We start from the raw sequence: 14,711 nt of genomic DNA, 5'->3' as shown, positions 1-14,711 counted from the left end.
AGTATGAAGCATGTCATTGGGGTTTTCAAGTGGGCACCTTCCTTCACCGACGTTTCGTTAAGTTAGGCCCACGACACCTCAAGAAGGCTTAACGGTGTAATCCAGCGTCCTGGAAACACCCCCCTCCATGCTACCACCGCACAACTGCATATTACCTCACTATCTAAGCCTATAGCTATCCAGGTCGGTTCGGCATGACATTCCTGACTACACCACCACTGTCAATGATTCAGCCCTGTTGATGCGGACCGTTAATCATGACCAACAACAAACAATCAATCTGACCTTAGCGAGCTCCCCAGCTAGCATGTTTCCTCCTTATCCACAGCCATTCACTTGCTCGTTCTGCTGCCTGAGACATGTTGCTAACCGCAAGTTTCAGGCTCCGTCCCCGAATGCCCAACTCAGTTAGTAAGGCAATAACGGACTTTGCCACAAAACCATGGCAGCCCACCTCTACAGGCCGCACTCGAGCCCTCCAACCTCGCTGCTCTGCCTCTGCTGCCATTTCAGCATACCTAGCTTTCTTGCGCTCATAAGCCTCCTCAACTCGATCTTCCCACGGGACTGTGAGTTCGATAAAATAAACTCTCTTCTCTACCTCAGACCACAGTAACAAGTCCGGACGTAGCCGGGTGCTAACTACGGTATATATGCTGGGATGACTAGCTGTTCATTCAAGTCAACCCTCATTTCCCAGGCTCCACCTACACTTAGCTGCCCTAACTTGTGCCTGACCTTAATTGGTCTAATCTTTTCTCCCTCACGTACAAACTTGATCTGACTAGTCTCTTTGCTAGCAACTTGAGAATTTACTTCTAGCCGCTTTTCCTCAACTGCAGCTGCCAAACATTTCAACACCTGGTTGTGACGCCAGGTGTATCGCCCCTGGGAGAGACTGACCTTACACCCTGACAGTATATGCCTCAGTGTACATACACTAGAACACAACGGGCAGGCACCATCCTCGCCCAACCACTGATTTAAGTTCTGGGGAGATGGCAGCACATCATAAGTAGCCCCCAGAATAAATCTAATTCTGCTGGCCTCCATGCTCCACAACTCTCTCCACTTCAACTTTCTCTTGTCTACACTCTCCCAGTTCACCCACTGTCCTTGCTTTGCCTGCGACACTGCCTTAGTACATCTTATTGCCTCCTCTTGCCTATGTACTTCTTCAACTACCATCTTCCTCTTTTCCATTACTGATGCCTTGTTCCACACAGGTTTCCCTATGCACAACCCTAAGCCTCCACGCCCATGCTGCACCTGACCTATGATATCCCTGTGTCTAAGAGCTGACTGTGCTTGCTGTACTGCCTCCTTTGGGTTCCACTTCCTCCCTGTTTTAACTGTGGGCGCTACACTCCTAACCACTGGATCCTTTGACTGAGTCAGAGTCATTTCCAGTCTAACCTTAGCACACTTGAACTCCTCTGTCAGGCTAGATAATGGCAATTCCAATATGCCTTTCCCATATAAGGCTACACTGCTTAGGTAGCGTGGGACTCCGAGCCATTTTCTAATGAATGAGTTAATCATCCTTTCTAGCTTTTCTACCTTTGAAAGGGGAACCTCATACACTGTCAGTGGCCACATCAACCGAGGCAACAATCCAAACTGCAAACACCACAACTTTAACTTTCCTGGGAGCCCTGACTTGTCTATACTTGAAATACCTTGAATCATTTCCTGCCTCACCTCCTCAAACTGTCCCTTATCACTCAGACTTGCATCATACCATCTTCCCAAACTCTTGACTGGTTTCTCTAACACTGTAGGCACCACCTCATCATTTATAACAAACTTCTTACCTACTACCCTCCCTTTAATGATTGAAATACTCCTGGACTTACTTGGCTAACATGTCCCAAAACCAAAATTCTGTAGTATTCCCCTTTAAATGGGAGGACTTTGTGTGATCTCATGATCAGACACCAGAGAAGAAGTTCAGAAATAGTTTGGTTGAAAGAAGGGAGGTAAGTGATATATGTTTATTTTGTTGATGTGTCATTATTTTTAAAATGTCTTTGCAATATTCTCAACATAAATTATGTAGCATTTCATTAAACTGTATAGAAGGTTGCATGTTTTAACTGTGGATGAGTTCTACACGCAAAGGACACACAAAACAATCAGCATACTAGACTGAGTAGAAGATATCACAATAACATAATTTCATATTAGGTCAAAATTTGGTCAAAATAACTTGGAATTTGTCAACCGAATTTGCTCAAAAAGTATTATGCGACTGGTGTTTTGGGTAACAAGTAGCCTAGGCCAAGGCATTTATTTTTTCAGCTGATCAAAGTGCAGATTGTAATCTTTCAAATGATGTGTCATACATTGAAATCTTAAAATAGTTGATTATTTGAATGTTCGTATTCCTAAAAGCAACATCCGAAAGATTGCTCTGAAGTTGGTGAACAAGCTTGGTTCGCCCTGAACAAGCTTAGTTTACTAACAAATTATAAGTATTTAGTGATTGTAAAACTCTTGTTATATTGAGTGTGTTCTGCAACATCTAAACGTACATCATGTGAAAAAGAGAAAAGAAAATAGCAAAAAGCAACATTGTATCTTGATTTGTACGATTTCACGGTTGCCGTACTTGTTCTTCCTATGACCAGACCGTGTGTCACATATGTGATGTTTGTTTAATATACTGTACATGACAGAAGTCGCCTCTATTTATTGAGCCGTTAATATTTAACATGTTGGGCCTTTAAACCAACAAGGAACATTTACTACCTTTGCACTTTTACATTAATATCACAAAATGAGTATGGATTTATTTTTCAGATTGGAAGTGACAGCATTACAGCAGGGCGGAATAATAGATTGTGGAGTTGCATTTATTGCATTAAATGGTCCAAACTGGTCTGAACTGATCTCTGTCAGTAATGGAGTTCCCTGAGTATCATGAGTTTGGACCCTCGAACAGCGTTGGACAGCAGAGAAGAACCACTCTACAGAGAGGTCAGATCTGCAGCAAAGGCATGATGTTTGGATCAGCTGTCACCTTCTGTAACTCTTTCTGTGAATTTCCCCTATAGGTGTGAGGAGCGGAGTGGTTTATGTCCTCTATGCCATCCTGGTGCTGCTGCTGTTCATTCTGTTGCTGGTAACTGGGATCAAATGTACGTCTCGAACTGGTTACTTTCCAGTGACGCTGGCAGATGAACACGACTGATACCCACTGGTCTCACTGGTCTTACTTACTGTTCATCAATGTTCTTCTCTCAAAGTCTCCACGTTAACCCAAGACATGGCTAACGTCAAGATGCACCTTGAGACGATCAAAACCTCAGTAATGCTGCATGGTTATACTTCAGGTAAGCAAATGTGTTTCGGATGCTTCTGACGAATAGCAAAACTTGAATACATTCTCAAACGAAGAGAAGTTCTGCAGCCTCAACATTGCTGCTCTTTCTATAACTCTTTTCTTGTGGCCTTGTCGCTCCTCGACCAACAGGCAGAACCCACGTGGAGCCGGTCTATTTAGAGGAGATCACTCCAGTTAAAGGTAATGACGGGTCACTTCTTTCAGATCAATCAAAAATCTTTTTTCTTTTTTGAGTTATTTTTTCATCTGACCCATCCCTTATGAATCCAGGAGCGTGTGAGGAAGGATGGGTGATTTTTCTGACCAGCTGCTACCTGATCTCCAAAGCAAGTCTTACCTGGAGCAAAGCAGAGGAGCAATGTAAAAGAAGTGGGGGACACCTGCTGGTGGTGAATAATGCAGAGGAACTGGTAAGAACATAATTGAGTTCAACTGGAGCCGGTCCCATATTAGAAGAGCTTCAGTGCAGCTACTCGATGGCTGCACTTGCACTGGGATGTAAATGTGTGCAAAAATATGAATGTGAAGCATGCAGTGATGAAAAAGACCAAACCTGAATAAATAGCCTACAGTGTAGAAGGAGTCTCTTGCGCTTCAGCCCCTCCACAGAGGGAGGTCAGTGCTCCCAGAACAGGACAGTATACACACACTGACAAAGACGCTGTGTGCGTCGGAACGTTAGTTATTGCGTTTGCATGGGCAGAGTTAATGTCGTAAAAAAAATAAAAATAAAAATTGCTCACCATTGTAAATCTCCATCTCACTGTCTGGGTGAATATGATCATACAATTTATATCCACTTTGACAAGAATCACAGGTATCTCTTTGCTAAAGCTGTGACAGGGGGGCCTCTGACAGGGCCTTGCTGCAGCCGCCCCCTCCCTCTGGAATGGCCTCCCCAGTCACATCTGACAGGCCAAAAACTCATTATGTCATCTTTCCAAAAAAGCCCTTTTCACTGTTGCTTTTGACCTATAATATTTCTCTCTCCCCCTCTCTCTCGCACATCTATTTTCATATTTTCTCTCTTTGTTAAAGTTGTTTTATCCTGTATTTGTAAAGTGTCTTTGAGCACGGTCAGAATTAACAGTGAACAGTGAAGCACTATATATAATATACATTACATTACTAAACATACAATAATGAGTATTAATGTTCTGTAATTCTACTCATATTCTAATATTTCTTATATTTCCACTCATACTTATTAAACAATAATTAGAGAGAGACCATGATGATGCCAGCCTTAAAATGAGATATTCCTCTAAATCTGGCTTCAAACGGGCAAAATTTCAAATGTAAATGGCCACATTGTTTGTCAAATGTGTGTCTCCTGCAGAAGTGGCCCCCCCAGAGCTAAAAGTCAAACTCCGCCTACCGGTATGCGCGTTTGCACCTATTAAACCTTTTCCAGTCAATCGTGTGCTCCAGTATCCTCTTTGGGTTCAGTGTAGGACATGTCGAAAATGTGTTTTTCAGAATTTCCAAAGTGTGTAGAGGTCAGCTGAACATGTGGAGAAAAGTTTAGTGAAAATCCTATACAAAAGGGATGTACAGTGTGGAATGTATGGCCTGCAAAGTCTGAAATTCTAACCTCACAATATCTAATAATAATAATAATCTAACAATATCTGTCATTTGGCAAAATTTGATGTCTCTGTGATTTACCAACTCTCAGGAATTTGTATCAAATGAGGACACCTCAGTAAGTGTTCGTCAGTAAGTCTCCATGAGTGACTGAGTGACTGACTCACCCTAAAACGCCTCCTTATGACCACGGCTCTGCTAGTGGGCGCCATGGTAAAAAAATAACAGAGATTGTTGCCAAAGTTGTTTTCCCCCAATTTATAGGACTACATCTCAGAAATTAGTCCAAGAGTGGCCTTCTGGATTGGACTCGTGGAGCGACGACCCGAAGGACAGTGGAGCTGGGTGGACGGGACCGACTATGCATCGACTCCCACGTAAGACACTGCAGTTATGGGTGAAGGCACGAGACTTCACCGAGTGTAACGTAACCGCTGCTCTCCCCCCTTGTGTGTGTCCAGCTTCTGGGAGCCTGGTCAGCCTGATAACTGGGACTACGTGGAGAACGGAGAGGACTGTGGAGAGATTCACGCCACGGACAGACGCCAACGCAGGCTTTGGAACGACGCGGACTGTAACCTGCAGTACCGGTTCATCTGTGAAGCCACCCACCCATCATGAATACAATAACATGCGTTATATTTGGTTGACTTTCAAACCCTTGAGCACCCATTTTAAAAGTGTTACACTAGTGTCCCTAGTGGGCAGAAATTTGCACAGATTGCCATCAAAATATTATATATTAATGTATCATAAAAAGAAAATTCTACATCTTTAATTAACTTCCGTCCTTTGCATAGCATGTGGGATGTGAAATAGCTGTCAATCTAAATGAATGTCTGCAAAACGGTTTGCAGTTTTGGGATGTGTGTGAGATCATGTGCAAAATAAAATCTGCATTGTTTTTTGCTGAAGTTCTCCTTTAAGAAACTTGACTTGTAAGAATCTCTCAAAGAGACAACAATGATAATACCTATTCTCTGATAGGCCAGGCCTAATGTTGTTGAGACAGATATGACAATCAAAGATGGTTTTTAGTAATCATCACAAAAGTTTATTCGTACATCATACATTGGCTGAAAGCAGCATCCTCATCTGTGATTAACACGATTTCATGGATAATAAAGCAATCATAATGCAGAATCATGAACACGATCACGTGTTATATTTTGTAGATTTTAAGAGAAAGGCTCGTTTTGTGTTAACGGCGTGGTCCAGTGCGTGTTTGTCCGGGTTGCGTGTTCCTGTCGTCTAGCTTTGGTGGCAGAGGTTCTGGGGGTAATGGTCATGCTCCTTGATGTAGCCCGCCTTGGAGAAGCACAGGGCAGCTTTCCTGTCACACTCACAGGTGAACATCTGGCATTTGTTGTTGGTACCTGAAGGACAGAGAGAGCAGAGGGATGGAGAGGAGAGAGCAGAGGGAGGGAGAGGAGAGAGCAGAGGGATGGAGAGGAGAGAGCAGAGGGAGGGAGAGGAGAGAGCAGAGGGAGGGAGAGGAGAGCAGAGGGAGGTAGATCAGTCTTATCACAATGCCTCCTTTTTTTGTGTGTGTGTGTGTGTGTGCGCCCCCTTATGACATCACTCTTGACATCATCACTGATGACATCACATCATTAACTAATTAGCCTAATTAAAGAATCCAGCTCCGTCAGGTCACCCGCACGGGTGCCCTTTACACACCCTGAAGGTTTCAGCCCCATCGCACATAAAACGGCATAGCTGTGGCCGAACACAGAACTTGAAACAAAATCCACATACTCAATTTTATATATATATTGTTACATTTTAACATGCACATACAGTAGGCTATGTATTTTTCAGGTCTGCTTTGGGCAGCATTGAACACATCTCCTCTTAGCATATCAATTTCTCTTTCACGTCTGACAGCTATATGTGAGATCTGATCTCAACGAGGATAACGAGAAGACGGTTAAAATACCAGGTGTAAACGCAATTAAAGACAAGATCAGATTGTTTATAATCCAGATAGCTTATTGGGATACAGAGTGCACTTTAATAGCAGGTGTAAATTGGGTCTAAATGTCACATGGAAGCTGTGGAAGTGGATAGGGGGTGGTTGAACACTCACTCAGACAGGTGGTGGTGTGGGAGGCCTTGTCACAGTGGAAGCTGTAGGAGTAGGTGTAGGGGTTGTCAAGGATCGGCCAGCAGTCTTTATCCTGCTTCGCTGCATGGTAGCACAGGTCATGGGTCTGACAGCATCTGAAGTGGGACAAAACACAAGCAATTACAGCAGCTTCTGAATACCCAGTGTTGAATCAAATCTTCTTCTGGATGAAGCTAAGTCTGTTTGTATCGTCCTCCCTAAACACGCCGTAGTGATTAATTGAAGCTGCTCAGACGTGTCATTATCGATTAATCTGACTATTATTTTCTCGATTCATCGATTAGTTGTTTGGTCTATAAAATGTCAGAAAATGGTGAAAAAATGTTGATCAGTTTTTCCCAAAGCCCAAGATGACATCCTCTAATGTCTTGTTTTGTCCACAACCCAAAGATATTTCGTTTACTGTCATAGAGGAGTAAAGAAACCAGAAAATATTCACATTCAAGAAGCTCGAATCAGAGAATTTTGACTTTTTTTTCTTAAAAAATTACTCAAAACGATGAATCGATTATCAAAATAGTTGTAGATCATTTTTCTGTCGATCGACTGATCGATTAATCGTTGCAGCTCTAATGCAGAACAGGCAACATCAACATCCGATCTGAATGGGAGCTCTTTGCATTCCGTGGCCTCAGTTCTTTACCTGTCGAGATCATCGACGGCTGTGCCAGAGCCGCCCTTGCCGCAGTAGCAGCCGTAGTCGGTATAATCCACCACCGGCCAGCTGTCGGGCATGTCGCACAGGATCTGGCCTCTCAGCTGCCACAGGCTGCGGGCGCTCATGGGTGAGGCCAGCACTGGGAAACATACAGTAAGGGTTTAGAGCAAGAAGGACTTACATATACCTCAAAGCCAGTTGACATCTCAAAAATCCCTGTCATTCCTTCTTATGAAATCAAAGTGCCACTTGTTCTTCATGTGATCATGGAAATACTGTAGACAACCAGGCTCAGACCTTCTGGGATCTGGAGCAGGTTGGACTTAACAACCGTGTGCATAGTGCATAGTGTGAACAACACTGATCTCTCTGCAATGAAGAGCAATGGCAGAAACTAGAGAATGGTAGCAAATGACGATCAGTGTTTCCCAAAGCCCAAGATGACCCCCTCAAATGTCTTGTTTTGTCTTCAACTCAAAGATAATATCAGTTTACTGTCATACAGGAGTAAAGAAACCAGAAAATATTCACATTTAAGAAGCTGGAATCAGATAATTTAGACGTTTTCTCTTAAAATTGTACTCAAAACGATTAATCGATTATCAAAATAGTTGTCGATAAATTGTCTGTTGATCGACTAATCGATCAATCGTTGCAGCTCTAGCTGGGTCCCCTCCCGTCGGGCTCGAGCTGAAACTGTGGACTCTATCAGAAAATACAAGCACATAGCACATGATGTAAAAGTACAGGAAAAGAAGAATGTGTTATTAAGTACTCACAAGCTGGGAGACAGACGGCCAGGACCAGCAGGATTCTAGAAGGATTCATCTTGAAGATCTCGATATCTGCTCATCGTTAGATCGACTTATAAACCTTTAGAACTTTAGAGGCGGTCCATCTTTGAACAATTGCCAGGACTTCACCCATTCATCTCCTACTGTACACATGGCTACATTATGCAACATGCATAATACACTCCTTTTGAAGTATTTTGTTAATTACTTTTGGCAAATGTCACCATATTCTGTTTACCTTTGTGTTTGCATTAACATTGCAACATTGTAACGTTGAACTTGCCTGAAGAGCAGTGGAAATTTGTGGGAACTCCGGCATGTGTGAGTCATTTACACAGCTGCGTTCTTGGAAAGTCATTTTTAAATTAAACTTTTATTTAAACTGGCACGACCCGCTGGAAAAAGGCCACCAGGCAGAGCGATGAGCAGGTGGAGTTCCCAGGCCAGCCCTGGCTGTTTGAAACTCAGAGGCTACACAGCTTTTCTTAGAGCAAACCTTAAGCTTGATACTAATGCACTGTGCATTTATTGAAATATGTCGATGGGAAAAATATTTTCTCACACAGTTAACCATAAGTTAAGATATTTTTGGATCCTAAATATTTTACTAATTTAATGATTCACTATTGTATATAATTGCGTCGGTGGCCTCCGATTGCTTCTTCTCAAAGCCACCTGTTCTTAAGAGCATATAACTCCAAGTGGAGTACAACTATTTCCCTGACACTAAAATAAACCACCCTAAATCTAAAATAAACCATCCTTATCTGAACCCCCCCCCCCCTGCCTTGTATAACTCCCACCCTGTTCCCTTCTTATCTACCCCCCCAGCCTCTATAAGAGCAGGCCTGTCGGCACTAAATATGACTGTAGCCATGAATCTCACAGCTCCTCTGCTGCTGCTTCTCACCGGTAAGACTGACACAACTAGTTACTATACTACTGGTTACTATATTACTAGTTTCATAATGTATCAATATTGAATAATGCAGATTGTGAATGAAAACATCTGTACGAGTGCAGTTTGTGAAATCGCCCTCATTCTCATGTCTATTTTTAACGATCAACAAGATTGTTGAGAAGCGATCTGATTTCACTGAGCGGAGGAGCGGAGTCTTTCTGGAGCACAAAAAAAGTAAAATGAATTGTCTCCGTTTTCTAGCTTGCGTGGCCGGTGGTGCGCTGCTGCCCAAGGCCGTGTGGCAGTTTGGGTACATGATCCACTGTGCCAGCGGGGCCGGGCTCAGCCCTGTGGCCCTCTACGACTACGGCTGCTGGTGTGGCTTCGGAGGGACAGGAGCCCCCGTGGACGCGATGGACGCGTAGGAAAACTTTAACTCATTCATTTTCAAACCTGAAGAAACTTGACTTGGTCGATTTTTCTCAAACATCTTTAGGGCTGCAACTAACGGTTATTTTCATTGTCGATTAATCTGGCGATTATTTTTTCGATTAATCGATTAGTTGTTAGTCTATAAAATGTCAGAAAATGGTGAAAAAATGTCGATCAGTTTTTCCCAAAGCCCAAGATGACATCGTCAAATGTCTTGTTTTGTCCACAACCCAAAGAAATTCAGTTTACTGTAAAGAAACTACAAAATATTCATATTCAAGAAGGTGGAACAAGAGAAACCTGTAAGATTCTCTCAGAAATCTTGACCATCTCCCCTTCACTCTGACCAACCTTCACTCCCAGGTGTTGTGAGGTCCATGATAACTGCTATTATAAAGCCAGAACGACTCCCGGATGCACGGCCATCGCTGACCTTCCCTATGTCCTGAAGTATGACTACACCTGCACCAATCAACAAGTGTCCTGCTCAGGTAATACTGTCACTGGACACCTCGATGCAGTTCTCACACACACACACACACACACACACACACACACACACACACACACACACACACACACACGGCATTGAAGAACTTATTTGGTTCATTCAAGCACTCAAAATTGGCATGTTGTAGCATTGGTCAGAATTAGACATGACAGAGGCTTCAATGTTTTTTAATTATTCATGATCTTATCAAGAAGCCTGGTGAAATGCTTCATGGTAAAACTAAAACAAAAAAAACTATCAGGTGTAGCACCTATAGGACAGAGACTCTGCAGCATATTGATACATTAAGCTCCTACAGTTTCAAGGCCTGTAGCATATGATAATGTAATAATTCCCTGAAAATGTAATCATTGCTGAAAATGTAAATTTGCACTTAAAACTGATCAAAAAATCTAACAAAACCCAATAATGTAATAACTTGAATAACTTCTAATAAATTCTTAAAACACAAAATGTAGAACTCTGAATTGAAAATGAACATCATAAGAAAAAGGATCCACCTGAAAATGTATGACATTATCGGCCAAAGTGTATTACAGTATCAGTCAGGACATTCTATTACATTATTGGTCAAGTTTTTACATGTTAGGTGCAAATTGTATTACATTTTCAGGTGTTATTAAATTTCCAGGAAATTGAGTGCTAGAAGGCCCATCAAGCAATTTTTTTCTCAAATCCACAAACTTTCAAGGATTTTCAAGGAACCCTGTTGACATGATTTAAACTAAATGCAGGCAAACGGCAGAGTATAGGCTTCATGTAAACACATACAATTAACCAGCAGTCCCTGAATGTTACACTATCTGATCCTCATCTTAAAGCTCTTTTATTAAGCAGCTCTCCTGTTCTAAGCTCCCTCATCCTCACCACTGTCTCTGAGCAGCTCTCCTGTTCTAACCACCATCATCCTCACCACACTCTGTCTCTGAGCAGCTCTAATGTTCTAAGCTCCTTCATCCTCACCACACTGTCTCTGAGCAGCTCTCCTGTTCTAACCACCCTCATCCTCACCACACTCTGTCTCTGAGCAGCTCTAATGTTCTAAGCTCCTTCATCCTCACCACACTGTCTCTGAGGAGCTCTAATGTTCTAAGCTCCCTCATCCTCACCACACTGTCTCTGAGGAGCTATAATGTTCTAAGCTCCTTCATCCTCACCACACTGTCTCTGAGGAGCTCTAATGTTCTAAGCTCCCTCATCCTCACCACGCTGTCTCTGAAAAGCTCTAATGTTCTAAGCTCCTTCATCCTCACCACACACTGTCTCTGAGCAGCTCTAATGTTCTAAGCTCCTTCATCCTCACCACACTCTGTCTCTGAGCAGCTCTCCTGTTCTAAGCTCCCTCATCCTCACCACACTCTGTCTCTGAGAAGCTCTAATGTTCTAAGCTCCTTCATCCTCACCACACTCTGTCTCTGAGAAGCTCTAATGTTCTAAGCTCCTTCATCCTCACCACTCTGTCTCTGAGCAGCTCTCCTGTTCTAAGCTCCCTCATCCTCACCACACTCTGTCTCTGAGAAGCTCTAATGTTCTAAGCTCCTTCATCCTCACCACTCTGTCTCTGAGCAGCTCTCCTGTTCTAACCACCCTCATCCTCACCACACTCTGTCTCTGAGCAGCTCTAATGTTCTAAGCTCCCTCATCCTCACCACACTCTGTCTCTGAGAAGCTCTAATGTTCTAAGCTCCCTCATCCTCACCACACTCTGTCTCTGAGCAGCTCTAATGTTCTAAGCTCCTTCATCCTCACCACTCTGTCTCTGCAGCTGCCAATGAGAAGTGCCCGGCTGCTGTGTGTGAGTGTGACCGTGCAGCCGCCCACTGCTTCGCTGGGGCCGTCGCGTCGTACAACCCTGACCACAAGAACCTGGACCCCAAAGTCCACTGTGTCACCTGAGCCCCCAAAGTCCACTGTGTCACCTGAGCCCCCAAAGTCCACTGTGTCTCCTGAGCCCCCAAAGTCCACTGTGTCACCTGAGCCCCCAAAGTCCACTGTGTCTCCTGAGCCCCCAAAGTCCACTGTGTCTCCTGAGCCCCCAAAGTCCACTGTGTCACCTGAGCCCCCAAAGTCCACTGTGTCTCCTGAGCCCCCAAAGTCCACTGTGTCACCTGAACCCCCAAAGTTCACTGTGTCTCCTGAGCCCCCAAAGTCCACCGTGTCACCTGAGCCCCCAAAGTTCACCGTGTCTCCTGAGCCCCCAAAGTTCACTGTGTCTCCTGAGCCCCCAAAGTCCACTGTGTCACCTGAGCCCCCAAAGTCCACTGTGTCTCCTGAGCCCCCAAAGTCCACCATGTCTCCTGAGCCCCCAAAGTCCACTGTGTCTCCTGAGCCCCCAAAGTCCACCGTGTCACCTGAGCCCCCAAAGTCCACCGTGTCCCCTGAGCCCCCAAAGTCCACTGTGTCCCCTGAGCCCCCAAAGTCCACTGTGTCCCCTGAGCCCCCAAAGTCCACTGTGTCACCTGAGCCCCCAAAGTCCACCATGTCCCCTGAGCCCCCAAAGTCCACCGTGTCCCCTGAGCCCCCAAAGTCCACCGTGTCCCCTGAGCCCCCAAAGTCCACCGTGTCCCCTGAGCCCCCAAAGTCCACCGTGTCCCCTGAGCCCCCAAAGTCCACCGTGTCCCCTGAGCCCCCAAAGTCCACCGTGTCCCCTGAGCCCCCAAAGTCCACCGTGTCCCCTGAGCCCCCAAAGTCCACCGTGTCTCCTGAGCCCCCAAAGTCCACCGTGTCCCCTGAGCCCCATCACACAGACAACACACATGATGTCAACTGAAATCTCGCTTTCGATTTTAATTTCATCAATAAAGAACTGTTTTTTATTTGATTCAAACACATCAGTTCAAAATAAAATAGGCTCAAGTTGAGCTTTCAACCTGTCTGTCCGCGTCCTTGTGTCTTTGTTGACTCAGGTATGGAAAGCTTCCACCTGCACAGCAGAGCTCACAGCTCCGTTATCTCACCGTGACTCTATCTGTATGTTTCCACTCATGGCTCCAGGCCAAGTCAGGTTCATTCTGCAAAGACACCTTTTCAACTCTCAGCTGTCACTTTATTTATTACGCCTGCAATCAATGTGGTTCATTTGAAAAGAGAGCTTTAGGTAAGAACTGTGGCCAAATCATAAATACACAGTATTATACAATATCACTCAAGGTGAGAGGTTTGAAGAACACTGAGAAATAATAACGGTATTTAATGTATTTGCCCTTTCATCTTTGTTCAGGCACTTATGCATCACATGTTTTGTCCCATTATTACATTGTAGAAACATTTCTATTTACAGATCCAGGTCAAGTTCAGTTTAGTAGGAAAAGACAACATTGACAAACAACATCAGCTCTTTGTGCCCACGTCTCTCTGAGGTTTAACCGGTTTACATTGACCGATGGATCACATGGAATGGATTTGGTTTGATATAAAGGAGAAGTGTTTATAGGTATATATAGGTTTTATATAATAAGGGTTGGGCCATAGGACGAATATATGACCGGAGAAGAAAGGAGCGCTCACCTGGGGAGTACGACGGCATGACAGCAGACATCTTTAGGAGTGATGCATTTAAAATAAGTTACTGTCAAAGTCCGACTGAAACTTAAACTAGTGGCCTGTAGAAAAATAAGTCAGTTTACACGAGCTATGCGTCCTCTGATTTAAAATAACTCCTGCCAAAGTCTGACTGACACAAAGCACCACTGAACATTTGACTGTTACAGTCAGACACGTTGTGCGCTGAGAGGAATGCTCCACTCTTATCTGCCGGTCTGTCTGTCTCTCTGCCTGTATGTTTGTCTCTCTGCCGGTCTGTCTCTCTCTCTGTCTGCCTGTCTCTCTCTCTGTCTGCCTGTCTCTCTCTGTCTGCCTGTCTCTCTCTCTGTCTGCCTGTCTCTCTGCCTGCCTGTATGTCTCTCTGTCTGTCTCTCTGCCTGTCTGTCTGTTTCAGGAGGGCAGTGTATTATAGCTGTAATGTTTCAGTAAAATGTGATTTTCACATTAAAGACCGTGGATGTCAGAGGCATCTGGGTGTGCTGCACACACATTATGTGCGAAAATATCTCCAATCGCCGGTTGATAGGCTGACGGTTGATAGGCTGACGGTTGATAGGCTGACGGTTGATAGGCTGACGGTTGATAGGCCGGTTTGAAAATTAACATATCGCCCAACCCTATTAACGCTGGTGTAGTGAATTTAATCAATAATAATGGCGTTATGAATTATGAACCATATAGACATAAAAATTATGATTTATAATAATACTTTCACCATTGAAACAATGGTCTGTCTTTCAGGAAATGCCTAGGGATGCCACTAGCTTTAGATTATAGCTTTAAACTAGAAAAGCTTCATCTATATAATTCA

General features: G+C 44.0%; 3 protein-coding genes across 3 annotated transcripts; 2 read left to right on the top strand and 1 right to left on the bottom strand.

The window, feature by feature from the left end:
* Nucleotides 1-2,903: 2,903 nt before the first annotated feature.
* On the top strand, nt 2,904-5,655 carry LOC310783828 (C-type lectin domain family 10 member A-like; the record flags this gene model as incomplete). The annotated part of the gene is made up of 6 exons (XM_083644725.1): nt 2,904-2,979; nt 3,057-3,140; nt 3,476-3,526; nt 3,617-3,756; nt 5,198-5,310; nt 5,395-5,655. 6 exons carry the CDS (start codon nt 2,904-2,906, stop codon nt 5,552-5,554), a joined length of 624 nt encoding a protein of 207 aa, XP_083500851.1. The 3' UTR covers nt 5,555-5,655.
* Nucleotides 5,656-6,184: 529 nt separating this feature from the next.
* Nucleotides 6,185-8,059, bottom strand: LOC310783827 (phospholipase A2-like; the record flags this gene model as incomplete). The annotated part of the gene is made up of 4 exons (XM_083644724.1): nt 6,185-6,309; nt 7,023-7,156; nt 7,705-7,858; nt 8,017-8,059. 4 exons carry the CDS (start codon nt 8,057-8,059, stop codon nt 6,185-6,187), a joined length of 456 nt encoding a protein of 151 aa, XP_083500850.1.
* Nucleotides 8,060-9,388: 1,329 nt separating this feature from the next.
* LOC310783826 (phospholipase A2, minor isoenzyme-like) lies at nt 9,389-12,330 on the top strand (the record flags this gene model as incomplete). Its single annotated transcript, XM_083644723.1, has 4 exons — nt 9,389-9,425; nt 9,676-9,835; nt 10,210-10,337; nt 12,123-12,330. The coding sequence occupies 4 exons, from the start codon at nt 9,389-9,391 to the stop codon at nt 12,251-12,253; spliced, it is 456 nt and encodes a 151-aa protein (XP_083500849.1). The 3' UTR covers nt 12,254-12,330.
* Nucleotides 12,331-14,711: the final 2,381 nt, after the last annotated feature.

Source organism: Poromitra crassiceps (assembly GCF_964638095.1).
Source record: "Poromitra crassiceps genome assembly, chromosome: 10".
In the NCBI taxonomy this organism is placed as follows: Eukaryota; Metazoa; Chordata; class Actinopteri; order Beryciformes; family Melamphaidae; genus Poromitra; species Poromitra crassiceps.
This window is presented reverse-complemented; position numbering and strand designations above follow the sequence as displayed.